General features: G+C 56.8%; 1 protein-coding gene across 1 annotated transcript; it reads left to right on the plus strand.

Moving 5' to 3' along the window:
• Positions 1 to 1,480: 1,480 nt before the first annotated feature.
• MUC4 (mucin 4, cell surface associated) lies at positions 1,481 to 17,699 on the plus strand. The gene is made up of 33 exons (XM_054385739.1): positions 1,481 to 1,625; positions 1,721 to 1,737; positions 2,473 to 3,052; positions 3,311 to 3,486; positions 3,787 to 5,815; positions 6,149 to 6,892; positions 7,421 to 7,888; positions 8,205 to 8,344; positions 8,558 to 8,722; positions 8,804 to 8,959; positions 9,115 to 9,245; positions 9,465 to 9,553; positions 9,816 to 9,992; positions 10,093 to 10,236; positions 10,337 to 10,456; positions 10,668 to 10,870; positions 11,529 to 11,607; positions 11,843 to 12,013; positions 12,203 to 12,304; positions 12,511 to 12,747; positions 13,059 to 13,193; positions 13,298 to 13,476; positions 13,603 to 13,762; positions 13,850 to 13,948; positions 14,547 to 14,729; positions 14,825 to 14,898; positions 15,216 to 15,280; positions 15,568 to 15,767; positions 15,985 to 16,153; positions 16,240 to 16,413; positions 17,218 to 17,255; positions 17,341 to 17,438; positions 17,643 to 17,699. The coding sequence occupies exons 1-33, from the start codon at positions 1,481 to 1,483 to the stop codon at positions 17,697 to 17,699; spliced, it is 7,704 nt and encodes a 2,567-aa protein (XP_054241714.1).
• Positions 17,700 to 27,539: the final 9,840 nt, after the last annotated feature.

Below are 27,539 nucleotides of genomic sequence, written 5' to 3' on the forward strand. Positions count from 1 at the left end.
GGGAGGTGTGCTGGTGCTGCTGCAGGCACAGCCATGCACAGGTGCTTTGGACTCAGTGTCTCAGTTTCCCCATCTAAGGTGCAGCTAATACAGCATGGCACACACATAGAGTGGCAGTCAGTGAATTGAAAGTGGCACAACATCTTCAACTTCATTCCCCCCTTTAAGAAGCAGATGACCTTGCAGCAGTGGACCCAATGGGTCCTTTTACCCAGCTGGGAGTGCCTGGCCTCTGTCCCTGTTGGAGGACGTCCTGCAACCCAGGGTGATGCCTGGCCCTGCCACCCATGCTGGAACAATGCCCCCTGGGCTGGGCTTGTGTGGGTGTTTGCATCGATGGCACAGATAACCCCTGCATGCAGGTTCTGGGGGTGGCAGTGCCAGGAGTGGGGCTGGAGCTGGGTTAACACACAAGACCCCGAGGCAGCAGCAGGAGGCTGCTCCTTCCTTCTTCCTCCTTGGCAGCAAACCAGCCTCTGCCAGGGGTTATCAGATGAGCAGCCAAGTGTGGCAGGGACCTGGCAGCAAATGGGGGGGCAAATGAGGGGGTGCAGGGCCCAGGCCTGGCTCACCCCTCCCAGAGGTGCTGGGCACCCTTGTCTCTGCTTGCCACCTCAAGACCTTTGGCCCAGGTGACTTTGCACCCATTTGGGTGCTCCCCAGGGAGCACCGATCTTGGGGGCTCAATATAGGGTCACCCTAGGAAGTGCCTTTAAAATCTCCCATGGCAAAATGGCTGTCCCTCATCATCACTGGGTCCCCAGGACTGCGAGGTGGCCACCTGCATGGCAGGCTTCAAGGACAGGAAGTCATCAGTGCCCCAGGCAGGACACGTGGTGTCCCCATCCCCCCCCACCTTGGGGAGTGCTCACTGGTGCAAGGTGCAGCCACCCTGTTGCGTCGCTCCCCTGGGAGAGCTGCAGCCCTGTCCCTGCCACCAAAGACGCACTATGGAGTGTTGGAGCCAGTGGCCACTCTGGAGCTGGATGCTGTGGGGACTCTGGGTGCTGCCCGGTAAGTGCCAGGGTCACCAACACTGCTGCTGGGCTGACCGGATGGCAGATACTATCTGGGTGATGGGCTCAGAACAGCTCTCTGGCTGCTCAAACACCCTAGGTTCTAGCCTGAGTGGCTGGCTGGGGTTTGCCCTGCTGGTGCCACAGTCTTGATATGGCGCCCTGACCATGGCAGTGAAGGGGATGTTTTGTGGGTCAGATGGGGTCCATTGCCCATTGACAAGGTGCCTGTCTTGTTCTTGGCCTTGATCTGGCTGTGGGTGATGGGGTGGGAACCTGACCCAGGGGCTGGGGGCACCTTCCTCGCACAGCAGCAAGAAGGGCTGAGGGTGATGGGCACCCTGGGCTTTTTTTTTTTTTTTTTCTTGTTGTGCCCTCACCTACCTGCCCTGCCACCAGCACAAGCCACAGAGATGGGGGAGCAGCTCCTTGCCCTAGTACCAGCCCCAGCAGAGCTGGGCAGCATGTCCCCCATGGCTGATAGCACCAATGATGAGCTGCCTCTGGACCTGGGCATGTGCCAGGCCTTCCTCACCACTGTGACCACCCAGCTGGAGCCTCCCTCCCCCACCAGCAGGACCACCACCTCCAAGGGCAGCCGTGGCTCAGGTAAGGCTGTCAGGCAGCTGGCCATGGGCAGGTTCCTGCCTGCTGGGGCCACTGCAGGGTTGATCCAGCTGGGGCCCCCTTGTCTCGCTCTACAGGCAGCCTGGTGCCACAGGTAACAGCCAGAGAGCTGGTCCCAGCCAGAATCGATAGTGAAGAGGGAGGGCCTCCCAGCACAGCAGGTCTCCCTGAGGATCCAGCAACTGGAGGCAGCCCCTGGGCAGGGACAGGGTCTGGGAACTCTTCTCCAGGCACTGCTGACCACCCAGCCAACATCCCTCCAGCTCCTACCACCACATGGCATGGACAGCTTCCATCCCTCATGCCAGTGGGGCACAGGATGGGTCTTGCCACAGAAAGTGGTGCTGCTAGAACAGCAACATTGTCCTCAGTGCCAGGTGTCCCCACTTCAATGGGAACAAGCAAACCACCATCAGACAGCAGCATTACTCCTCAGCAGGCTGTGGAAGTGTCTAAAATGGCTATGAACAGCATTCCTGGAGAGCCAGTTCTGGGAATAACCATCCCTGTGCAAGAGAATACTGCAGCTGAACCACCCATGGGTGCTGTCAGCCCACTGAGAGGTGCCCCCCCAGCACCAGGAGGTCTGTCTCCACCAATGGCACACGTCTTACCTGCTCAACCAGTGCCAGGGACCAAAGCATCTACCTCAGTCACTGGCAAACTGGCTGATGACAATGGGTTGGTGCAGCTAAGCAATGCTGTCACTGCAGAAAGGACACTAGGGACGACGTGGACCACAGTACCATCACTTCTGCAGGACAAGCACAGCATAGGCATTAGCAAGAGCCCTGCTGAGCCACATGAAACTGCTGTGCTCCTGTCCCAGGAGGTCATACCAGAGCTGAACAAGGCCACCTCACCTCTGTCCACAGCAGCCAGCATCTCTCAGGACACAGTCAACCCTGCAAAGCTGCCAACAGCCTCAGCCAGCCCCATTGCTGGTCTCCTCAAGGACACTCCCTACGCAGCCACAGAGGGAGCCAGGGTGGCAGCACCACTGTCTGCAGACCCCTCAAAGGCATCCTTGGCAAAGGTCACCTTTTCTTCTGCTGTGCTTGGCATGGGAGAGGCTACAGAGCCAGCGACACGTGCCTTATCCAGTGTCAGCCACGATGCCTCACAAGATCCCCCTGTGCCCCCTGCTCAGTCTCCTGCAGCCTTTTCGCTCCAGCTCCCTGCTGCTGCTGTGCTGGGCACAGGAGAGACACTTCCTGCCAGCCACATCAGTGCCTCTGGTGCTTCTGGAGACGGGCTGCATGGAGCCAATGCTGTCACCCACTCGCAGGCCACTGCACTCGCTCCGGGCACATCACGTGTGGCAATGGATGTCACCAGTGCAGAGCATGTCCACACCACATCATTCCCAGCTCTGGGAAGCACGTACGCTGAACTGGTGTCTATCAGGAGTAAGCCCAGCACCGGAACCACAGCAGGCACTACTTCCCTGGAGACCAAGGCCACCCCAGTGGAACTCATCACAAGATGGTCCTCTCATGCTGCTTCTGACAGCTCTGGTGGTTCCTCTGCAGGGCTCTTTTTGCACTCGATGGGGTCTCTGCTCCTCCAGACCACCTCAATGGGCCCTGGAGCCACCACAGCAGGGACAGCTGCAGGCAAATCCTTTCCAGCCAGACCCAGTGTGGCTATGTCCTTGTCCTTCACAGGGACTGGTGAAGCAAAGACAGATGGAGCCTCTCAAGCTGCAGCTGCACCAACATCTCCTGATGTGTATGGCATCATGACTGAGCCAGCTGCCCATCCATCCTCCCTTGTTAGCAGTGCTTCAGATAGTGAAATAGGAATGGAAACAGCACCACTGGCCAGCGGCAATACCACCACAGTACTGTGGGACACCACAGCTGCCCCAGTGGTGCCTGATGCATCTCCCAGCCACAGTCAGCCTGGGCCTACTGCAGGCTCAGCACCCTTTGGAACTGGTGTTACCCCTGAACCTCTACCAGCCCCACTGCCCCAGGCTGCACTGCAACATGAGGCAGCTTCAGGAGCAGGGACGCAGTCACCCAGCAGGGCACCAGCCAGAATCTCTGTGGCATCACAAGCAGATGTCCCCCCTCTCCTGGAAGGGAGTGTCACTGCAGGGATGGCTCTGACGGGGTCCTCATTCAGCATTCCCCACCAGACAGCAGTGGGGATGTCCCTAGTGTCCCTGGCCACCCCACCACCAACGGATGCTTCAGATGACCCTCTCCTCAATGGCAGCGCCATAGGGCAAGCAGTGGGGACAGCATCATTGGAGGTGGACATGGAGGAGAATCCAGGTACCAATGCAGCAGGGCCAGGTCCCAGACGTGTAATTGGCAGCACCAGGTCATCACCAGAGCCAGCTCCCCGAGGGACCAATGCTTCTGAAACGAGGCCCCCAACCGATTTGCCTCTCCTGGCACCCAGAAAGAGCCACTCGGCCCCACTAGTGATGGCTAGCACCAGCCCAGCACTCGCCATGGCCAACCCCTTCCCCAGTACCACCACTGGGAAGACGCCACAGCCAGTGACATCCCTGCCTCCCAAAAATGCAGCTGTGGAAGGAGATGAGGGCAGGTCCCAGGAAGCAGGAGATGGCAGCACCACACAGGAAGTGCTGGGCTCAGCTCCAGTTGTGAATGCAAGGGTGGGTGCTGTGACAGAGAGCCCCCACAGTGATGACACTGCCCTGGGGACAGCCTCACCACTGTCATCCCCTACCACGGCGAGTTTTGAGGCTCAGCCAACTGCTGCTGCATGGGACCACAGCTATTCCTCTGCTGACTCCACTGTGGACACAGAAAAAGGCATGGGCTTGGACATGGGCACAGCCTCTCCCACCATGGGGAATGAGGCAGCAGGACTGCCCCTGGGGATGCCCACTTCTAGGGCTAGGATGGCTGAGCCAGACACTGGTGATGCCATCCCATCAACACACTCAGCCCTGGGCAGCAAAAATCCTATGGCATTGTCTGTCATGGGCATGATGTCACCCACAGCTGTGGATCCAGTTATTGCACTTTCTTCTGGCCTCATTCACAGCACTGCTGATCCAGATGTCACTGTGTCTCCTCCTGTCCCTAGGAATACCTACCCAGTGGTGAAAGCACTCTCGGTCACCCCCAGAACCACCGTCATTCATTCAGCAGTGGGAGCAGGTGATGTCAGTCTCAGCTGGGTCACAACACCCCTCTCTGTTTTCCCCAGCAGTGCCTCCTCTCCACCCAGTCCCCATGTCACTCTGAGGCCACCCTCCGAGGCCTCCCATGCCACCCACAACCCGGACTCAACAGCTCTCAGCCCAGTCACTCAAGATGAGCCCATAGCTGAGGCCACCTCACTGGCTGCTGGTTACACGTGGAAGACTACAGCTGCATCTCAGTCAGATGCCAGAGGTGCCACCACATGGGTGGACACCACCCCCTCTGAGAGTAGTGTCGAGGGTGCAGCACCCTCAGCCAGCACCAGTAGCACCCATGTGCCCATCTCAAACCATGCTGGGACAAGCACAGCCACCACAATAGCTGCCACCATGTTCCCCAGTGACACCATCCCACCACTCACATCAGCCAGTGAGACCTCCATGCTCACCAGTGCCAACACAGCCGTGCCATCTGCCACGATGAAGGCCATCATCACCAGCAGTGTCCTGTCCCTTGCTGGGACACAGAAGGCAGGTGGAGGCAGGCAACCTGTCCCATCCCCAGCAGCACATACCACCTTGGCGGGCACAGCAGCTGAGTCCTGGGGCATCCTCGGTCCCAGCCCTGCCACCACACTGCCTAGCTCAACCCTCCTGAGCCTGCACAGCCCAGCGAAGAAGCCTGCAACAGCCTCCTCATCCCTGCTTGGTGTTAGCGCAGCTGGGCAGCTGGCAGATGGACAGACCTACACCGAGCTGACAACAGGCACCACTCCTACAACCAGCAGCAGCCACACCATGAGACGGGCAGCAAGCATGTCAGCTCCCAGCTTCTGGGTGTCGATAGGGTCACCTGCCTGGGGAGAGAGAACAGCCACCACTGCAGGCATCACCACAGGCATCACCACAGGCAGCACTGCAGACAGCACCGCAGGCAGCACCACCACGATCACTGCAGGCAGCACCACAGCCATCACCACAGGCAGTACCACAGGCAGCACTTCAGGCAGCACCACCACCATGACTGCAGGCAGCACTGCAAGGAGCACCGTGACTGTCACTGCAGCCAGCACCACCGCCAGCACTGCAGCCAGCACTGCAAGGAGCACCGTGACTGTCACTGAAGGCAGCACCACAGCCAGAACTGCAGGCAGCACTGCAAGGAGCACCATGGCTGTCACTGCAGGCAGCACTGCAGGGAGCACCACAGCCAGCACTGCAGGCAGCACCACAGCCAGAACTGCACGCAGCAGTATGGCTGCCACTGCAGGGAGCACCACAGCCAGCACTGCAGGCAGTGCCACAGGGAGCACCTCAGCCAGCACTGCAGGCAGAACCACAGCCAGAACTGCACCCAGCACTATGGCTGCCACTGCAGGCAGCACCACTGCCAGCACTGCAGGCAGTGCTGCAGGCAGCACCACAGGCAACACCACAGCCAGCACTGCAAGGAGCACCATGGCCAGCACTGCAGCCAGCACTATGGCTGCCACTGCAGGCAGCACCAGAGCCAGAACTGTAGCCAGCACTATGGTTGCCACTGCAGGGAGCACCACAGCCAGCACTGCAGCCAGCACTGCAAGGAGCACCATGGCTGTCACTGCAGGCATCACCACAGCCAGCACTGCAGGCAGAACCACAGCCAGAACTGCACCCAGCACTATGGCTGCCACTGCAGGCAGCACCACTGCCAGCACTGAAGGCAGTGCTGCAGGCAACACCACAGCCAGCACTGCAGCCAGCACTGCAAGGAGCACCATGGCTGTCACTGCAGGCATCACCACAGCCAGCACTGCAGGCAGAACCACAGCCAGAACTGCACGCAGCAGTATGGCTGCCACTGCAGGCAGCACCACAGCCAGCACTGCAGCCAGCACCACTGCCAGCACTGCAGGCAGTGCTGCAGGCAGCACCACAGGCAACACCACAGCCAGCACTGCAAGGAGCACCATGGCCAGCACTACAGGCAGCACTGCAGGCAGCACCACAGCCAGAACTGTAGCCAGCACTATGGTTGCCACTGCAGGGAGCACCACAGCCAGCACTGCAGGCAGTGCCACAGGCAGCACCACAGGCAACACCACAGCCAGCACTGCAGCCAGCACTATGGCTGCCACTGCAGGCAGCACTGCAGGCAGCACCACAGCCAGAACTGCAGCCAGCACTATGGCTGCCACTGCAGGCAGCACCAGAGTCAGAACTGTAGCCAGCACTATGGTTGCCACTGCAGGGAGCACCACAGCCAGCACTGCAGCCAGCACCACTGCCAGCACTGCAGGCAGTGCCACAGGCAGCACCACAGGCAACACCACAGCCAGCACTGCAGCCAGCACTGCAAGGAGCACCATGGCTGTCACTGCAGACAGCACCACAGCCAGCACTGCAGGCAGAACCACAGCCAGAACTGCACCCAGCACTATGGCTGCCACTGCAGGCAGCACCACAGCCAGCACTGCAGCCAGCACTGTAAGGAGCACCATGGCTGTCACTGCAGGCAGCCCTGCAGGCAGCATCACAGCCAGCCCTGCAGGCAGCACCACAGCCAGCACTGCAGGCAGCACTATAGTTGCCACTGCAGGCAGCACCACAGCCAGCCCTGTAGGCAGCAACACCACCAGCGCTGCAGGCAGTGCCACAGGCAGCACCGCAGGCAATACCACAGCCAGCACTGCAAGGAGCACCATGGCTGTCACTGCAGGCAGCACCACAGCCAGCACTGCAGGCAGCACTATAGTTGCCACTGCAGGCAGCACCACAGCCAGCCCTGTAGGCAGCAACACCACCAGCGCTGCAGGCAGTGCCACAGGCAGCACCGCAGGCAATACCACAGCCAGCACTGCAAGGAGCACCATGGCTGTCACTGCAGGCAGCACCACAGCCAGCACTGCAGGCAGCATTGCAGCTGTTTCTCCCACAGCCCCAGCAAGTCCAGCTAAGGAGGTGGCCACAGGCACCATGACACCAGACAGTCTATGGACAAATGCCAGCCCTGCCACCACCCTGACTCCTACTTTTGGGACACAGAGAGGATTGGCCACAGCACCAATCACATCTGCCTACACCACCACTGTCCACAGAAACCCTTTCCCTGAGTCCCCACCCACTCGTGGGCTTATCAGTAAGTAGATTTTCTTGTTTCTGAAGCAAAGAGCAATCAGGGGACCCAGCACCGTGTTGGCTGAGGGTATGGCTCAGCTCAGGCTGCCTCGTCTGCACTGCATTTTGGGTTGCCACATTCATGGGCAAAGGTGAAAGGGGACATCTGAGAGCATCCTATCCCAAGTTAAAAATTGAGTTTAAAATGGGGTTATAAGCCTTCAGAGCACCGACCCAGCATCCTGGCAGCATGCAGGTGGGTTTGCTCCAGTCACAGGCAGGATGGAGCAGACATGAAGGATTTTTCATCTTTCCAATTCATCTTCTACTTGTGTCAGTGCCCGCAGCCTCACTCTACCCCTTCGGCACAGAGGAAGGAGACCAGGAGTGTGTCCAGAGGATGGTGGATTTTAACTGCCCCCTGCTCAAGCCAGAGATTGGGTTCCCCTTCGGGAAGTCGCTGCAGGACATTCTTTATGTGAGTTGCCCCCTCGCTGAGCACTAAGGGATGTGCTGCTTCTAGGGTAAGAAAAAGCCCAACACAGAAATGGAGAAGAAACCAAATTTAGTCTGAATATTTGGTTTGGGTTTTTTCACTTTGAAATGGCTGGTTTCTGCTCATCCATGGAGGCCAAAAAAACACCCCAGGAGCTGCCTAGGAGATCAACAAATAATGAGCTATTTTGATTAGTTTACAGATAATGGACAGATCGTTTTCCCACCCACGGAGAACTACGTTCCCTCCAACCCCAACCCACCCCCCCAGGGCTTCAGTGGCCAAGAGGCTTTGCCGATGGTGGCTGCTTTTTGGGATGACGCAGATTTCTCCAAGGGTGTTGGCACCACCTGGTACCAGGTCAGGACCACCAAAGATGTTCTCCTGGGGGATCCCAGCTTCCACCTCACTTATTTAACCCTCTCTCTTGCCAACCATCAGGAATACTCCACCCTCAGCTCTACCCAAAACCCCTTTGTCCATGATGTGGAAGGACAGATTGAGAAATACCTGAAAACCCCTTACGAAGCAAAATGGACCTTGAAAGTGACTTGGGAAAAGGCTCCAGCATACCCGTCCCAGTGGGATGACACTCAGGTGAGCAGCAGAGGACCCAGGCTGGGGTAGGCCTGAGCTGCAGTTCTTCAATGGCTTCTTGTGGGCATTTTGGGTCTCTCTGCCTCAGTTTGTGCTGCAGAGAGAGTAAGGGCAGCTTTGTGAGGGTGCTAAGGGGGCACCTTGTGTTTCTCCAGACAAACACCTACCAGGCAATCCTCACCACTGATGGGAACCTTTCCTTTGCCCTGTTGCTCTATCAGGATGGTGGGATGCAATGGAACTACACCAAGCTGGCTGCGGGCAACGTGCTGATTGGCTTCTCCAGGTGCTGTGCACATGTGTGGCTGCTTTAGTACATCAGGGATTTCTCTCAGCACCATATTGGGACTGTCAGAGACATTATTCTCAGCAGATGCCAGCTCACACCCCTGGAGCAGCCCTGTCCCATTTCTTCTGCAAACCGCAGGAGCTGCCCCCAAGCTGCTGCATGGGGAGCAGAGGAGGGTTGTGCTGGGAGGGTGACTTCCAATCTCTCTCCACACAGCGGTGACGGCTATGCCCAAAATAATGAGCTGATTCATAAGCCACCAGCTGACAAGTACCGGCCTGACCAGCACAGCAGTGATGGCATCGGTAAGGCACCGGGTATAGCCTTGGGGAAGGTGTGGATGCTCTGTGTCGGGAGCATGCCCCCTGCACTTGTCCTGGGCTGGCCGCTGAGAGCAGCGCACGGGTGTGCCACGTTCTGCTCTGGTTTGACACGGCCACGCCGGCTCTAGAGGGAGCCTGGAGACCTCGTGTGGGGTCAGCGGCCAGGGACGGCTGTCCCAGGGGATGTTCCTCAGCACAAGGTGAGCCCCTTGCCGAGCTGTGCTCTTCTCTGGTTGTCCCCCAGGGCTGCGCGGGCTGTGGATATATCGGCTGGACCGGCTCTCCCGGGTGAACTACCGGCTGCGGTGCCTGGCATGGCTGGACGCAGAGCCAGAGCCAGGCACCTGGAACAGTCAGCTGCCACCGTGCCCCTGCTCCCAGTCCCAGGCAGAGCTGGACCCCCGCTACCGCCGGAGCAGAGGTGCTGAGCATGGTCCCCCAGGGCCACTCATAGAGTGAGGGGACGGCAGGGTTCCCCTTTGCTCTGGGGGCAGCTGTGATCCCCCTGCCCCCCATTCCAGGCCTGGCAGACACCTCTGTGAGAATGCTACGTACCACGTCCCCCAGCCCTGCTGGAGCTGGGGTGCGGTGTCTGTACCAGGATGGGAGCTTGCTTGAAGGCTGGCAGGAGAGAGCATGGAGCCTCCCCATCCACCCCACCACCGGTAAGTGAGTACCAGTGCTCTCTCACCCTAAAGCACCCCGAGTACCAAGCACTCTTGCAGGTGTCCTGACACCCCCAGCACCTGGCTGTTTGCTCTGCAGACAGGGAGCTGGAGGCCTTCAGCTGGTGCTGCCTACACGTCAGGAAGCCTCTGTTCTGCACCAGGTTTGCTGAGAAGAGACCAAGGGTTGGCTGTGAGGGATATATGCCACCCACTCCCAGTGAGTCCCCAGGGCTGTACTTGCTCTGTGCCAGAGTATTGAATAGGTGGCACGACCATACATGAACCCCATGCATCAATCATACTTTGCAGCATCCTGGTGGGGGCTGCGAGCCCAGCAGAGCACCAGGTGTTGCTCTCCTCTGTGCAATAATACCAGCATTTACTTTTCTTCCTCCTGCCAAAATGGCTCTGCCTTCTTCGGACCCCAGCTGGTGCCTTTGGGGATCCCCACATCACGACCCTGGATGGACTCACCTACACCTTCAACGGTCTTGGGGACTTTGTCCTGCTGCTGGCCAGCGATGCCCGGAGCAGCTTTGTGCTGCATGGGCGCACAGCCCGAACTGGCATGGCTCAGGCCACCAACTTTGTGGCCTTTGCTGCCCAGTACATCTCCACCACCACCACAACAGTGAGTAGGAGTCACCTGGGTTTCAGGGAGAGGCCTCTCTGGCAGGTTGAGCATCGCTTACAAACGGCCAGGAACCAAGGAGCATCTTCTCTCCTCTTCCTGCCAGCTCCCACAACCTTAGCATAGTGCCAATAGCAGTGGGTTGGGCTAAGGCTAACAAGACACAACTCTAACATCTATTGCAAGCTGGACAGCAAGGGCCTAGAGCTCTTGCAGACACACAGTCTGCTCCATCCTCTTCATTGCACACCCTTCATCCTAACCACCAGACTCCTCCAGACACACTAGCACAAGCAGCTCTGATCCCCACACCTTGCCTTCAGAAGCAGCCACTGAGAAGCAATGAGGAGGGAGTCAGGGCCTGGAGCTCTGACTGGCACAGCTTTCCACACTGCCATGGTCTGCCGAGCAGTAGAGCCTCTGCATGCCGCACGCCACCAGTGATGAGGGACAGCTTGCTGTCCTCTTTTGTGCAACAGTCAAAACTACTTTATTGTGTGTTTGCTTGGGTGGAGGCTACACCAACATGACCCCTGAGGCTGAACCTATCTGCTGGGGCAGGAGGAGGATGGGGTTTAGCTCTAGTGTCCCCAGAACAGGGGGACAGCAGGAATGAATGAGCAGAGGGGCTGACTGAAACACCCACCATGATTTGCAGGTTGAGTGGACCTTGGGGAGCCAGGATGACATCCAAGTCCTCCTGAACAACAAAACCATCCAGTTTTCCTATTCCCAAGGTGAGCAGGACATGCTGCTAAATGTTAAACGTACCTGGGGACAAGAGGGGTATCCCCACCCCACAGGGACCAGTCCTACCTAGCATGAGTGCAACCATTCTGAGCTTCATCAAACCTACCTGCACCCTATCTCTGCTCTGATAGAGGTGGATGAGGAGTGCTCTCCTCCCCAAATTCAGGGGCATCATTTTAAACTCCAGCCTTTCATGGACTCTCCCACTATGTTCTCTTGCAGACATGGATGCCGAGGTGTACTATAGTCCTGGCATCCTGCTGGTCAACTCTTCCTCCTTCATGGCTGTCTTTGATGGGGCCATTGCTGTCTCCATCTCGGCCACCTCCAGGATCCTCAGCATGGTCTGCAGCCTGCTCAGTCAGTACCACAACAGCACCAAGGGCCTCCTAGGTGAGAACTTCTGGCACTGCTGCAGAACTGGGGCATAAAGTCCTCTTCTCACCCTTAAGCAGGCAGGAAAATGCTAAGGGAACAAGCTTGTGAGGGCAGGGACCCCTGGGTCTAAACTAACCACCATCTGGCTCCAAAGAAGTCAACCCCAGCATGGGGAACTCCAGTCTTCTGGTGATGTTCCACCAGGTGTGTGGGACCAGGACCCCACTGATGACTTCCAGATGCCGAATGGTACTAGCATCCCTGTGAACAGCAGCGAGGAGGAGATCTACAGCTATGGGATGACCTGTAAGTCCAAGCTTGGGATTCGCCTTGACGACCTGTCTGCTCCTGCGCTTTCCAGCCACACTTTGGATGGAGATATTTAGACACTTGCTTGAAAGAAGTGATGCCAGGGAAGCCCTTTGGTCTCCTCACTGCTCCATGGAAATTAGCCCTAAAACACAAGAAACCTTAAAAGCCCAAGATTGTACCCATGGTGTGCTCTCTTGCAGGGGCTGTGGGAGAGCACAGCCTGTTTGCTCAGCCTCTGGACTCTCCAGAAATGAACTTCTCGCCCACCTTCTTGTCTCGGCTGCGGCAGGAGAACGAAAGCCAGTACCAGCTGGCAGCTTTGCAGTGCCATGACAACAAGGAGTGCATCTATGATTCACTGAGCACAGGGGATGTGGCCCTGGGCCTGGCCACCCAGAGACTTACAGCTGACTTCCAACAGAAGAAGACAACACTTAGTAAGTGGAGCAGATGCTCGACTCTGACAAAGTGTGGCTTGGTTAACTAGGCAGTGCCTTGCCCTCTCTCAGAGCTTTCTTGTTCCATGTGAGGCAGAAGAGAAATCATCAAGGTCTCTGTGTTGCATTGCCTGGCTAGCTGGTCTCCAAGCCTGGAAAGTGCCACCATGCTGTGCAACATGGCCTGGCTGGTGGGCGGTCATGGCAGTGCTTGCCTGGGGTCCCAGCCTCACTAGGAGGGACTCAGAGCCAAGGGGTGCCAAGGCCACATAGCAAACAACAAGCTGTGGGCTGGGCTGCTCTTTCCTCAGATGCCTTCCCACCTATCATCACTGGTGATGCATCTCTCACAGCCTTCAGGACAGAAAGGGTCAGGAGGCAGTACCATGCCACGGGGGAGGGTGCACGCTTTGTCCCCCACCTCTCACCAGAGCTCAACATATCAGGTAAGGAAGCAGATATGGGGCAGCTGGGATGGGATGGGTGGATGCCTGCCCCTGAGGTCCTTTCCTCTGCCATGTCCTTTAACTCCCACCTCTCCCCTTGGCAGAGAGTGGCATCCTGACGTGGGAGCCCCATGGGACAGCCCCACTCACCATCAATCTGAAGGCTGTTGGGTCCAACAACCTCTCTGCCCTCCTCCAGCTCCGCTTCACCCTTTGCAGCTGCAGCAGGAGCCAGGAGTGTGACTACAGCAACACTGTCACCCTTGGGCAATCCTCCCTGCAGGTAGGGTGCTGGGAAGTTTCTCCAGTGCCACACTGTGCCTGTCCCCATGCCTACTGCTCCAGCTGTCCTCTCTGTCCACTTGCCTTCCTCAAGTCCCCTAAACCAGTGTCACCATCACCTTTCCAGCTGGCAGCCTGCAGGTGTGAGGGTGGCTACTCAGGTCCCTTCTGCCAGAATCTTCTGGACCCCTGCACCCAGGGATGCTTCCCTGGTGTGAGCTGCAGTTCGTTCTCCGGCTGTGGCCCCTGCCCGCCCGGCCTGACCGGTGACGGGCGGCACTGCTCAGGTGATGAGGGCTCCCAGGGAACCCAGGGCACCCATGGAACACTCACTGAGGTATTTCTCCTGGTGCCATATTGCATTGCCTTGGCAGATATTGATGAGTGCATGGAGGGGACAGCATGCCCAGGGAATGCCACCTGCACCAACACAGTGGGCAGCTACATCTGTACCTGCCCAGCTGACCAGGAAGGTGAGTATGGGCACCCTGCAGACACGGCCCTTGTTCCCACCACCCCCTGGGCCTCAGGAGAAGAGGGCTCCTGTGGGATCCAAACTAGGTGGAGCAAATAGGAAAAGGAGCTGGCTGAGCTCTGCACTCAAGCCCTTGCTGTCCTTAACAGAAGAGACCAGAGCCCAGCCACCTCTCATGCTTCTAGGCTGTAGATCTCACTAATCTGCTGGGAAGAGAAACTTTTCCTCTGTGACTTTTTTCTTTGAGAATAAACAAAAAATCTCATCCTGAAGTTCAAATGCACATGCAGAGGTGGGGGGGACTAAAATGAAATCCTGTTTTGAGATGACTGTGGTGGGGTTGGGGTGATGAGTTTTGCTCCTGTTCTAATGCAGCAGTCTGGGATTTCATAAGGGCAAAAGGCTCCAGATGGGATAAGGGAAGACAGGACTTTTCCCTGAGGATTTAAATTTATACTAGAAGTCATAACGTATAAAACAAAAGGTCAAAAACTTGGAAAAAAGGCCTTATAGTGAGGCTGAGGATGGAGCAGTGTGTTGGGGCTCTGTCCCTGCAGCCAAGCTCATCCACCTAACCTGGGTTCCTTTTCCCACAGGCAAAGGACCAGGCTGTGGCTCAGCCTGTGGCTCCCAGTCCTGCCCTGATGGCTACTGTGGCAATGGAGGACGCTGCCTCCTGCACCCCATCACCTGCACCCCTGCCTGTGCCTGCCCTCCAGCTTTCACTGACCAGCGCTGCCTGGTGGCAGGGGGGGATTTTCGGCCACTGCCCAGCTCAGGTGAGTGCTTGTGCCCAGTGTGGGGGGAATCCCAACCCTGCTGGCCCTGGTTCTGAGATGCCAGAGGCACCACTGTGAAATTCCCTTCCCTGCAGATCTCCCACTGAGAAGCGTCCGGCTGCGGGTCAGGACACTGCAAAATGCCACAGCTGAGGAATTCAGCGACACCGTAAGTATTGCTGGAGGGGATGGGCTCAGGGAGAGGTGCACACCAGGCAGCATGGCACCTTAGGGTGCCCATATGCCTGTGCACCCCCTTCCCATGGGATCCCCAGTCATCCAGCAGATCTGCATGGCCAGAGGGAGGCAGTGCCTGCTGTGTGATGCTGGCTGTGGCTGTGGGCATATGCTGAGTCCCCAGCACATGAACAAAAGGCCAGAGCAGCCCTTGGGGCTTGGCCATGGTGCCCGTGTTTCTCTTCAACCTCTTCCCATGCTGGTGCTGTCTTGCTCTTCACTAACACCCTCCTACTCTCCCCATCACAGGTCTCAACCATCCTGGACTCCCTGGAAGTAAAAGCTTTCCAGAGCAACACCAACGTCACCAAGACGTGAGTCAGCTGTGGAGCAGCCCCATGCCCAGCCCAGGGAGCCAGCAGGGCAGGGCTGAGTATGGTGCCACAGGGTTTGGGAAGCAAAGGGTATTTTCCCCACCCCAGAGACTTTCTCCAGCCCTGATGCTGATAAACCCTTGGAGACATAAGCTCCATCGTACCTTCAGTCTCCTGCTTTGTTTCTTCTTTGCCACTTCCTAAATGAGAAAACTGAGGCATGCTGAGACTCAGTCACAATGTGATGCAGCAGTGGCTCTGTCAGCAGCCCTGTCTTTTCCCCACAGGACAGAGAGTGACAGCTTCACTTTCGTGGTGGTGTCTGAGTTTGCCTATGACAGCCGTGGCACTGTCATCCAGTTCCTGAATGAGGACCTGCCAGCAGCCATCACCAGTGCCTTCAACAGGCAGCGGAGGCAGAGGGAGGCAGGTGCACGCCTCCTCTTCCAGCATCTGCACTTGGACAGCATCACCGACCTGGTGAAGTGTGAGTTGCTCCCAGTGCAGAGCTGGGAAGCCCAGGAAGAGCATCCTGCTGTCCCCATTGTCCCCACCACCTTATTCACCCTGAAGTTTGGGTAAAATCATGGGAGAGGTGGGTGGGCCATAGCCCCTACTCCAGGCATGGATCCAACTGAAGAGTCCTGGGAAAGCATGAAGGGGTGCTGCTGACACATGGCTAAACCTGTGTCTTCCCTCCCCAGTGACAGTGACTGAGCTGAGACACTATTTCCACTGTGGCCTGTATGGCTACAAAGGCTACCAGCTCCACTACGTGAGGACTGTTGGCTTCATCTGCATCTCTCCTTGCAAGACAGGCTACTGCCAACATGGTGGCCAGTGCCAGCACCTGCCTGAGGGACCCATGTGCAGGTAACAGCAGCACTGGGGAGGGACAAGGCCACCCCATATGGCTCCTTCTCCTCACACCATCACCACTCCTCCCTCTGCCTCCACAGCTGCCTGCCCTTCTCCATCTTCTCCCCCGCCGGCAGCCGGTGTGAGCGGCTGGGCATCAGCCTCGGTGCTTTCCTTGGCATCTTGCTGGGAGCCCTGGCTCTGCTCTGCCTCCTGCTCGCCGTCGCCTGCCTGGCTTTGCGCCTCTGCCGCCGGCACCGCTGCCAGTACTGGAGGTGAGCCACAGGCCAGACCCCCAGGAAGCTGGGTGTCAGGAAGGAAAACTGTGGTGGGAAATCCATCTCTGGAAGATCTACCACTAGTAAGACTCCTCTGTTGCAGGCAGAAGGAGTCTGCCTTGGGGAAGGGGCTGAGCTGAGTGGTATTTTAGCATCTTCCAGCCCTGTTCTGTCGTCTGCTGTTCTATGGGTGTGATAACCTCAGTGTGTTGAACATGACCTTCCCTTTTTTCCCCCATGTCAGGAAATATTTGCATTTCTTCCTCATCTTCCCCAGTGCTTGGTTACAGACAGGCTTTCTGTTTGATTTTAATTTGAATACTGCACAAATTATTTCCACTGCAATTCATCTCTTAGTTTGGAGCAATGAAAAGGTGACTGCGGGACTGGACTTTGCTCTCCTGCAGAGCAGGGAGTTATCAGGTGGCTGATGAAGTGCAAGGTTGGAATAGGAGTACCAGTATCTCCTTCCCTCTTCCCCAGCCCTTAGTCCCAGTGAGGCATCCATACTTAGAGGACGCTCAGTGCCCCAGGCACCCCAGGACTGCTCAGAGCTGTGTCTTGTCCCTGCTGCTCACTCTCTGACAAGCACTGGAGCCACAGCTCTCTGGGTGTTCACTGGCTCTTGGGGCAAGGCAAGAAATTGTACGTGCACAACTGGACCTTCTGCTCCTCAGCCCCATCTCACTCACACACACAGCCACTGCTCCCCTCTGCCATCTAACCTGGATGCCAGGACCTGGCAGCAGCTCTCCCAGCACCCTATAACATGTCATTCCCTTTCTACTCCCTCCCTTCCAGGGCCAAGGAGACCTTCTGGAGGCCACGGCCTTTCTCCTGTGAGTACATCCCTGCAATCCCTCCCAAACCCACTTCTGCTTCACCCCAGCCTTCTTCAAGTTCTGCTCATCTTCCCCCCTCCAGCTCTGACAATGGCAGGAGAGCAAGAAGAGCCTATCCAATCCCACCTCCCAGAGAGGTGCTGGGAACCGTGGCTCCAGGCCATCGACCCCTCAGTCCAGGTCTGCCTGGGGATTGTTGCCTACATGGGGCTGTTGGAGTTGGGGGGCTGTGGGCTGGGGACTGATGTGCTGGGTCTGTGCCTCAAACAATGCATCAGAGATGCTCTGGGTGGCACTGGAACCTGTGCAGCTGTCTGGGCTTGTAGCAAAGGGCAGAGCCCCTGCAGCACCTACATTACAGCATGTCCTGCCCCTCCTTTACAGATAAGGATCCAGAGGCCCCACATCAGATCTACAAGCCAGCTCCACCAGCAGCCCTAGCCTGATACTGGTCCTGCCCCAGCACCTCTGAGCTCATGGAAGAGCAGCTGCTGCTGCCAGCCCCACTGCCCACTTTCAGGGTCTTCAGCAATGGCACCTACATGGAGGGAGAGAGTGGTAGCTGCCTTTTGGGGTCTGGTCTTTGTGGGAGGGTTCCCTCTGGAGGAAGTGCTCTTTTTTTGAATGAAAAAGTGGGGGCTTGTGTTGAATAGCCAAAGCAAGAGGATTTCACTTTCCCCTGAGGACAGGCAGAGTCAACTGGGATTGTCCTTGAGCATGCTTGCACTAGGGTATGCCCTAGAGCAATGGAAGAGGACCCAGCAGTGCTGCTGGTAGCAGACCCAGGTAGGGCAATGCAGCTATTATAATCTGTTAGGAACAAAATAGAATAAACTAAAAACTGTGGCATGCTGCTGAGAACGTTGTCTGTACCCCATGGTCCCTATGCACAGCCCTGCTTCCCTGTCACCAAAGTCTCCAAGTCCATGCTTTCTGCTGGTCCTATCTCCAGGGCCAAAGAAAAGATGGATGTAGGTTTTTTTGTTGCTGGATCCCCTCATTCCCCCTGTAGAGCCACAAGTGCTCTCTCCAGGCACCACTTGCAGCAGCTCAGATCACACCAGTCAGGTCTGTGGTCCCCACAAACAGCCCACAGCCCTTTGCTGATGCTGAGTGAAGAAGCTGCGCAAGGAGGATGTGTCAGACACCAGTAGACCCCAACTCCAGCCCCACTGTCCCAGAACCTGGCTCAGCTGCAGCCTAGATGCCCACATGCCCAGCAGGATAGAAGCATCCTGCAATGTAACTGTCCTCATCCTGCTCCCACCAGTGCCTCCCATCCTGGTTCAGAAGATACGGCTGTCACAGATCAGTGATGCTCAGACCCCTCAGAGGCTTTATTGAACACACGATATATGACAAGGCAGGTGCTCTCTTGTGAACAAAAAAAAAAAATTTTTCTTCTAATGTTTCTGATGATGGGGTTGAATTTTGCCCTCACACACCCAGCAGAGGCATCGAGCAGACTCTGGCTTGATCCAGAGAATCACCCCTTCTCCTGGTTACAGGGTCTGGGGACCACCCAGGGAGGGACGACTGGGGGACAGAGTGGGGGACAAGACAGGATGGGCTAACAGAGTGAGCCTGGTGCACCAAAGCACTTGGAAGCTCAGCCACAGCTGACCCACCCAAGGTGTGAAAACCCATTCCCTGGGTGCTGGGGAGCTTCACCAGGTGGAGTGGAAGGCACAGCAGGATGCAGGGAGGACAGGGGTGAGGGACATGTTGAGGACATGGTGGCAAGGAGGAGCCCACAGGCACCTGCTGCAGGAAGGGCAGACTAAAGCAACTGTCTCCTTCAGACAAGTCTGGGTTAGAGGCATGAGCTTGTGCCAGTGAAGGTAACTGCAGACACTGGCTGAATGATCTGTGTGTGGTGGGCAGGGGTAAGAGGTGCTGGGGGGTGCAGGGGACACAGAGGATGAGGAGGAGCAAAGGACTCAAGGATCAGCTGTGACGCAGACCATGCTGCAGGTGGGTAACCTCCCAGTTACTCATCCTCTCCATCTGCAAAGAAGAAATGAGAGTTGCCTGGCCACCACCTCTCGGGGGCCTTGGGCAATCTGGGAGCCCCAGGGGACTTTCCATGCAGGGGGACAAGGACAGAGAGAAGTGACTGGTGGAGAGGAGACTCCCCCAGCCCCACTCACCTCTTTGCTCCTCTGAGTCAGTCGCCACCTCCTCTGAGGAGCCTGCTGGGGGTTGCAAGAAAGCCCCACATCAGCTTACATCACTAACCACATTAGCTGCTGTCCTCAGCCACTCCCACTACTGTCACTCTTAGACTACACTGGTGATTATGGAGATACCCCTTCCAATGCCACACAGTCCAGGGCACAGTACAACCTGCATGTGGGCACCCCAAAACCCTTTCCAGGGCTCTTGCTGCTTTAACCATGGAGTGGCTGGGACGTTTCCCCTCCCAGCTCTGGGCACCAAGGTGGCATGTCCCAGGCACACACAGGCTGCAAACCCACCCTTGCCAGGTGACTGGTATCCATCACAGCCAATCTTCGGTCTCTTCTCGCTGTAGCGGGCACAGAGGTGAGCACTGCCTGCCTGGTTACAGCACCAGTCATACAACTTCAGCTCCTGGTCTGGAGGTAAAAGGGACAGTAAGCAGCTGAAGAGGAGGAGGAGAAGGGCTTGCTCCCGGCAGGCAAGGCGCTTGCCTCAGCTTTTGGCAGGTCCACACTCCCTCCAAGGCCAACATCATGTCAGGAAACAGGTTGGCATGGAGATTAAAGTTATTTACAGGCTAGAGTGATGCCAGTCTCATATGGAGAACGCTAAGGTTGGCTGAACTTACCACGGTAAGGGGACGCCTGCCTGGAGGACCTCCAGTACCTCTCTTGCCGCCCCTCGATGAGCTGGCCCTGGCTGTCATACAGGCAGCGGACGCTGGCACCGTGCTGGTTGGGGGCAGCTGAATGCAGCATGGAGACACGGGCAGCCCACCAGCCTGCAACAGGGTGGCAGTGAGTGTTGGCACAGCTCTCCCTGGCCAGCACCCATCCCCATTTTCTTTGGGGTTCTCTGCCCATGTGGCCAGAAGGGATCTCAACCAGCCTTGCAGAGGAGGTGGGGAGGGACATCTTGGGGATGAGGAGGGTGGAGAAGCAGCATGTCCACTTGCCTCTGCGGCTGCTCTTGAAGCGTGGGTCCTGCTGCCCTTGCTGCAGGGAGCAAGGGCAGGCAGGCAGGCCCTGGCTCCACATCTGTGGCTCCTGCTGCCGCCCTGTCCATGCCAGGCACTTCAGCCGGTAGTTGACACCCACGCGGCTCTCCAGCTTGTAAATCCACAGCCCACGGAGGTCTGAGCAGGGAGAGAAACCATAAGCTGCCACCTCTGCCCCAGGGAACCACAGGGCCTGTTTTGGCTTGAAGTGAGAATCTAGTCATGCTGATGCTGGAAGCTAAGCCCACACTGATCCCCCAGCTGAGTGACCCCATGCTTAAGAGCCACCCAGCAACAGGGAAATGGGAAGAGGCTCTTGCCAAGGAAGAAATCCTTGAAACAGAACCTTTGCAATAAGAAGGGTCTATGGACAACGCATCAAGAATGTTTCAGCCTCAGGGCACAGCTGGTACCCAAGGGAAACATTTTATGTGCTTGGAGGGGACAGCCTGGCCTTGGTGAACTGAGTGAGAGCCTTGCCACAATGGCAGGTTGGATTTCATACCCTAGGAACAACCCCTTCCCCATGCAGCCCTTCCCCAGTCCCTGAGTGTCTGCATGAACACATCCAGCTCTGTAGCACTACCTGTGTTGAAGCCCCTGAACTGATCAGGGCGATATTTCACTGCGGGAGGTCTCTTACTCAGGTCATCGTTGCGGTAAAAGCCATCCCCACTGCATGCAGAAAAAAGGAGGAAAATCAGAGGTCACTCTTCCCAGGTGGAGTTATCCCTGCCTCAGCCTGACAGGCACCCCCATCCTGAGACAGCCGGACCCCACTACACCCAGACTGCAGCTCCAGGGACAGAAGGGCAAAGGTACCAGCTCCCCCAGCCTCCTGTCCCCTCTCTCCAGGATGCAGTTGGTTTGAAGTGCTGCTCCTGCTGCATCATGGGCTGAACTCACAGACATCTCAAGGTCCCCGAGAGCAGCTTCCATGGTTTCCAGTATTTTTACAATCAATATGGAGCAGAAACCCAATCGTGTGCAGGCAGGCACGCACACATGCCTGTGCCGCCCGCGCTTCCCGTCCCAGCCACCTTTTCCTTACCCAGCTGCAGCAAGCAGCTAATGAGCAAACCCTGGAGACGTGCATGGGGCAAGATGTAATGTGAGGAGGCAGGAAGCGACCGCTCCGGCCAGGCACGGAAATCCCTTCCCTCAACTGGTACAAAGTTCATTAAACCTCCCCTATTCCCCACTCCTTCCACCCAAACCACCAGGATCCTGTGGGCCCAGGACCACAGAGGGGTGTGTGGATCATACAAGAAGCACAACCCAGCAGGTCAGTGTGCTGCAGCACAAACCAGCCACTAATGGGGGCTGGAGACTCCCATACATTAGGCTATGTGGGCATGCAGATCCCATCTGGGTTGCCCTCAGCCTTGCAGAGGAATCCATGAACCATGGAGGAGAAGGACTAAACCAGCCAAAGCCAGGGGTGTGACACAGCCTGGAGGAGGCAGGGGCTGGATGCTGAGCCTTCTGTACCTGGTGTAGCCGATGAGCACATTGGTGGCAGCAAGCTTGGTGTAATCCCACTGCATGCCTCCATCCTGGTATAGCATCAGGATATAGGACCTGAAGCCATCAGTGGTCAGGATGGCCTGGTATGTGATTGTCTAGGGAGAAGCATTGTGGACAAGTGAGAAACTGAGCAAAGCTGTCGGGTTTAAAACTAGGAGTGTGGGTCAGTGTACCCTGGAGAACGTCAGGGCTGAGGTGCAAGTCAAAATCAGTCTGGGCTGGTTTGCACTTTGTATGGAAAATGTAATGGTTATACTTTGATGTTGTTCCATGAAAAGCCTCAAATTCACTCCATTTTATGCTTCTGAAGAAGAGTGTTTCTGATGTAAAATAAACCCCTACCACATTAAAGAGAAAGCTTTTTGGAGCAAGGAGAGTTCAGTTAAAGATGTCCCCCAAAAATATCCCACAAACCACTAACACATGGGCACAGCCCAGTTCTTTCTGGCAAAAGTCTTCAAGACTGACCTTTTTCACAAAATTGATTATTTTGAGGCACAGACAAGGTGATCACCCACAGGTCTTGGGGCTTTTTTTGACAAGTCAAGAAGCCCTTGAGCTCCATCACCCCTTACCCTGCGGGTGTCTGTCCGTGCTGTGTGGGCAGGTGCTTTCTCCCAGGTAATCTTCAGGGTCCAGGCTGCAGAATAGGAAGACCTCAGGTACCGCCGAACCTTCTCTTCCACATCACGGACAAATGGAGGCTTGATTGTGTTAAGGGTGAGGAACTCCTGCAGATTGGTTACACCACATCTGTGTTAGATCCCAGTAGGGCAAGGACAGGTCTAGAATGGAGTCATGCATACAGCATGAAAGTTCAGACCTTTAGATTTGGATGGCTCGAGAGGTGACACACAGAGAACCAACAGCTCTTAGATCTAGCCCAGAGACACTGCTCAAGGGCTCCGTCATGACATCTCAAGGGGTATCTACAGAATAGGTGATGATTTTATCATCAAAAGGTGTTTCATGCAACCTGGGTGACTTCACTCACCTGGTAAAACGTTGTGCCAACACCTCTGGAGAAGTCAGCATTGTCCCAAAACACAGCAATCATGGGAACCTCCTCATGGCCGTTGAAGCCGCTGGGAGGAGGATTGGGGTATGTGAAGATGTTGTCTGAGGGTGGGAAAATTATTTGTCCATTGTCTGTAAACTGAACAGAGAGATCCCTCCATCAGGTGAGAACAGGACCGGAGGGACACCGTGACGTGAGTCTGGCAGCCCTTTCATTTCCCAGCCCACTTTGAGCAATGCCCAAGGAAGGCTACCCCTGGCCACCACTGAAATGTCCATGTAGTCACTTCTTTCTGCAAACAGGCCTCAGTAGCACCCCACTGATTTGCCCCCACAAATGTCCCATCCCAGGCACCTGGCCCCCAGTGCCTCCCCAAGGGTTTGGGGGAAGGGCCACTTGCCCACCAGGAGGTCAAGCCAAGGTAGACTCACATAGAGAGAGTCGCGCAGGGTTTTCCCAAATGGGAATCCGGTCTCGGGCTTGAAAAGTGGAGAATTAAAATCCACTCTCCTCTCCACGTATTCTCTATCATTTTCCCTCGCTCCATACCCATAGAGGGGCACAGCCGCAGCTGGAAAAGAAAACAAAAAGCACCAAACCCCCAATCCCACTTACAACAAAGCCTTTGGTCTGTGCCAAAACCTCAAAGAGCTGAAATGATTCTTTCCAAAGGGACATAGCCTGGGCAGCAGGAGGATGGGGAGGACACTGTCAACAGCCACCTGAGACATCCTGCAGGTCCCCCCCAGCCCCTTGCAGGAGCTTTCTTCCACCCCTTTCACTGCCTTACATGTACACAGCTGCCCACTAAACCCATTGTGATGGCCTTTGTGGTCAATGTTGCCTCCTGCTCTGGCCTTGTTGGGGCATCACAGGGAAGGACTGCTCTTAGAATGGGAAGAACATTGTACAGGACTGTGGTAGGAGGCCAGCAGGGAATTCAACACCCACAGCTCTGTCTAGAGATGTTTACCATCTCCAGCTCCCTGTGTCTGTCTGTTAAATAAAACAATGCCTTTGGAGAGGCTCAGCCTGCCAAAAAATGCAAGCTCATGTGCAGGAGCTCCTCATTGTGCATCTCCTCCATGGGTCCTGGCCCCACATTGCCCCCCTCAGCCTTTGGGCATTGAAGGTCATCTGGGATGATCCATCAGGAAGGAGGTCAGATATGCTCCTCCCACCCAGGCTGTCACATGAGTGTCACGTACCTGTGGGACTGGGCAGCGGGGTTGGGGCAGCCACTGGCCCTCTTGGTGGAGCTGGAAACATGGGGGACGATGCATGGGAGATGACAGTGGCTGCTCCTGGCCTGGTGAACGCTTCCCTGACCCCGGGGAGCCGGGCTGACAGGGCTGGGCTGGCAGTGGCTGGGCTGCAGGACACAGCTGGGCGTGTGGTGGTTGGGGACTTCCCCTGTGCTCCCCCCTGGCTTAGGAAAGCTGCGGTGGGGCTTGACCCATCTGTGGCAGGGGCTCCCTTTGACAGGATGGTAGTCAGCTCTCTGCCCAAGAATGGCTGCAGAGCAGTGGGTGACAAGCCAGCAGCAGGTCTTGGCCCTAAGGTCTTTGATTCTGGGCTGCCAGCAGTGATCCCAGTCACAGGAAGGCCAGAGAGCCCTGAACCCCCTCCCAGAAGGGAGCGACTGGGAGTCTCCACACTTGCCCCAGCTCCAGTGGCACTGGGAAGGAGCTGAACCATGTCCCCTTGCCCCTCTATTGCTCCAGGGAGCACAGCACTCACTTCCCCTGGCACAGGGCTATCAGCATCCCTGGAGGGAATTCCAGGGCTTCCTGGCTGGTGGGGAGGCAGAGGCAGGGCAGGTTCCCCCAGCACAGTAGCCCCCAGCTCTCCCCTTCCCTCTGCAGAGGACCCTGCTATGGACTCACGTGCCGAGAGCGGAGTGGGAAGCCCAGGGCTGGCAGATGTCCCAGCTACAGCGGTGTCTCTCTGTGGAGCAGAAGGCAGCACTGGGGCAGTGTTGGGGGACATGGGGATGTGGGGAAATGTGTCTCCTGAAGGTGCTGGCATTCCTGAGGCCACCTCATCTTCAAGAGACCACGTCTGAGCACCTCCAGCATGTCCTGCCAGCCCACCCGGTGCCCCTGGCACCAGGGACCTGCTCCCACTTTGGGTGCTGGGGGAAGAGTAGGGCTTCCCGTTGGATTCAAGCCCTGAGCTCAGCCCATGCCCAGGAAGAAGGAGAGAAGTAGCCAGTGAGGAGGCTGTGCTGTCAGAGACACTGCTGCCATCTGGAGCTGCCGGGACCAGGGGCTGCCTCTCCTGAGGGGAGGCGTTTGCATTCGTTCCTGATGAGATCTGAATGATGGCTCCTGTGCTTTCTCCCAGACTGGCACCAGGGGAAGGTCCCCCATTAACTGAGGCTCCTCCAGGCAGCTCCACCACATTATCTGGGCTCGGTTTTGCATCAGAAAGTCCAAGATTGGCACCACTCTGGATGCCGGGGGCTGGCACAAGAGATTGCTCAGGGCTGGCAGCCTCCAAAGCTGTGCTCAAGTCACTGTCAGCTCCACCAGCTCCAGGAATGCTTGCTCCATTAGTAGTGTCACCAACTGTCCCAGATGTTGAAGACCCCTCTGTAGGTGTGGAAGAAGATACAGACTGCAGCACAACTCCCCTTTCTCCATCAAGGGTTCCTGAAACATCCACTCCCTGTCCAGCAGGGACCTGGGACTGTCCCAGGGACCTTCCATCACCAGGCACTTCACCTGCCCCTTCTCCTGCAGCAGGGGGGACCCCAGGCCCAGCACCCAGGGAAGGTTTCAGAGCTCCAGGAGTACTGCCCACTTCTGTGAGGGTACTTGAACTGTCAGGATTCAGAAGGGAGGATGATGCAACCACAGCACTGGGAGAGGCAGGACCAGACAAGGAACCTGCACCAGGTAGCTGATCCATCCCAGCTGCAATCCCGCTGCCTGCAGTGGAGCTCAGGGATGGCTCAAACCTGATCCCACTGCCTGCTCCTCCCGGTGCCTGCTCTGTAGTGCTGTCTCCATGCCCCTCTGCTGCTGGCAGTCCCAGGTTTGCACCAAGCTGGTCCTCAAGGAGAGATGATGGGGCTCCTGCTGGTCCATAAGCTGCTGAGCCACTGCTCGCTCCACTGGCTCCAGGGAGACCTGCTCCTTGGAGGGCACCAGCAGCTGTCTCCCATGCCTGTGATCCTCCAGGGCTTGGAGATACAGATGCTCCTGAAGCAGCACCAAGGTCAGGGCTTGCTGGTGTCTCTGCCCCAGAAACAACCTCTGAGGGTGGATAAGCAGCCCCAGGAGCACTGACAGATTCACCAGGCAGGTTTCCTGGCCCTTCAGTACCTGAGAGACCAGGCTCCAGCCCAGCACCATCGGGAGGTGCAAGACCAGGTGGAGATACTTGTCCCAATCCTGATATTGCTCCTGCTACATTCCCATGAGTTGATGGAGGGGACAGTTCAGTATTCACCAAAGGTCCTGTTCCTCCAGATGGAAGTTCTCCAGTGTTAGCAGGATTCTGCTGAGCACTGATGGCTGAAGGGCTTGTGTCACTCTGGGTACCTGCATAGAGATTGCCATTCCCTGGACCTTCTGCCTGTGCTGTGTCCCCTGCACCCTCAGCCCCCTGACCCTGGACCCCGGCAGTGGGCCATGCCAGTCCCTCACGTGCAAAAGATGATGGGGTGGAGGCATCTGAAGTCGAACTCAAGTCTGTACCAGGTCCACCGACTGCCTGGGAAGAACCAGCTGCTGTCCCCCATGGCTGTGACCCCTCAAGAGATGGAGACACTGCTGCTCCTAGTGCAGCACCAAGGTCAGGGCTTGCTGGTGTCTCTGCCCCAGAAACAACCTCTGAGGGTGGATAAGCAGCCCCAGGAGCACTGACAGATTCACCAGGCAGGTTCCCTGGCCCTTCAATACCTGAGAGATCAGGCTTCAGCCCAGCACCATCGGGAAGTGCAAGACCAGGTGGAGACACTTGTCCCAATCCTGATATTGCTCCTGCTACATTCCCATGAGTTGACGGAGGGGACAGTTCAGTATTCACCAAAGGTCCTGTTCCTCCAGATGGAAGTTCTCCAGTGTTAGCAGGATTCTGCTGAGCACTGATGGCTGAAGGGCTTGTGTCACTCTGGGTACCTGCATAGAGATTGCCGTTCCCTGGACCTTCTGCCTGTGCTGTGTCCCCTGCACCCTCAGCCCCCTGACCCTGGACCCCGGCAGTGGGCCATGCCAGTCCCTCAGGTGTAAAAGATGATGGGGTGGAGGCATCTGAAGTTGAACTCAAGTCTGTACCAGGTCCACTGACTGCCTGGGAAGAACCAGCAGCTGTCTCCCATGCCTGTGATCCCCCAGGGCTTGGAGATACAGATGCTCCTGAAGCAGCACCGAGGTCGGGGCTTGCTGGTGTCTCTGCCCCAGAAACAACCTCTGAGGGTGGATAAGCAGCCCCAGGAGCACTGACAGATTCACCAGGCAGGTTCCCTGGCCCTTCAGTACCTGAGAGATCAGGCTTCAGCTCAGCACCATCGGGAGGTGCAAGACCAGGTGGAGACACTTGTCCCAATCCT

Source organism: Indicator indicator, chromosome 13, assembly GCF_027791375.1.
Source record: "Indicator indicator isolate 239-I01 chromosome 13, UM_Iind_1.1, whole genome shotgun sequence".
NCBI classification, from domain to species: Eukaryota; Metazoa; Chordata; class Aves; order Piciformes; family Indicatoridae; genus Indicator; species Indicator indicator.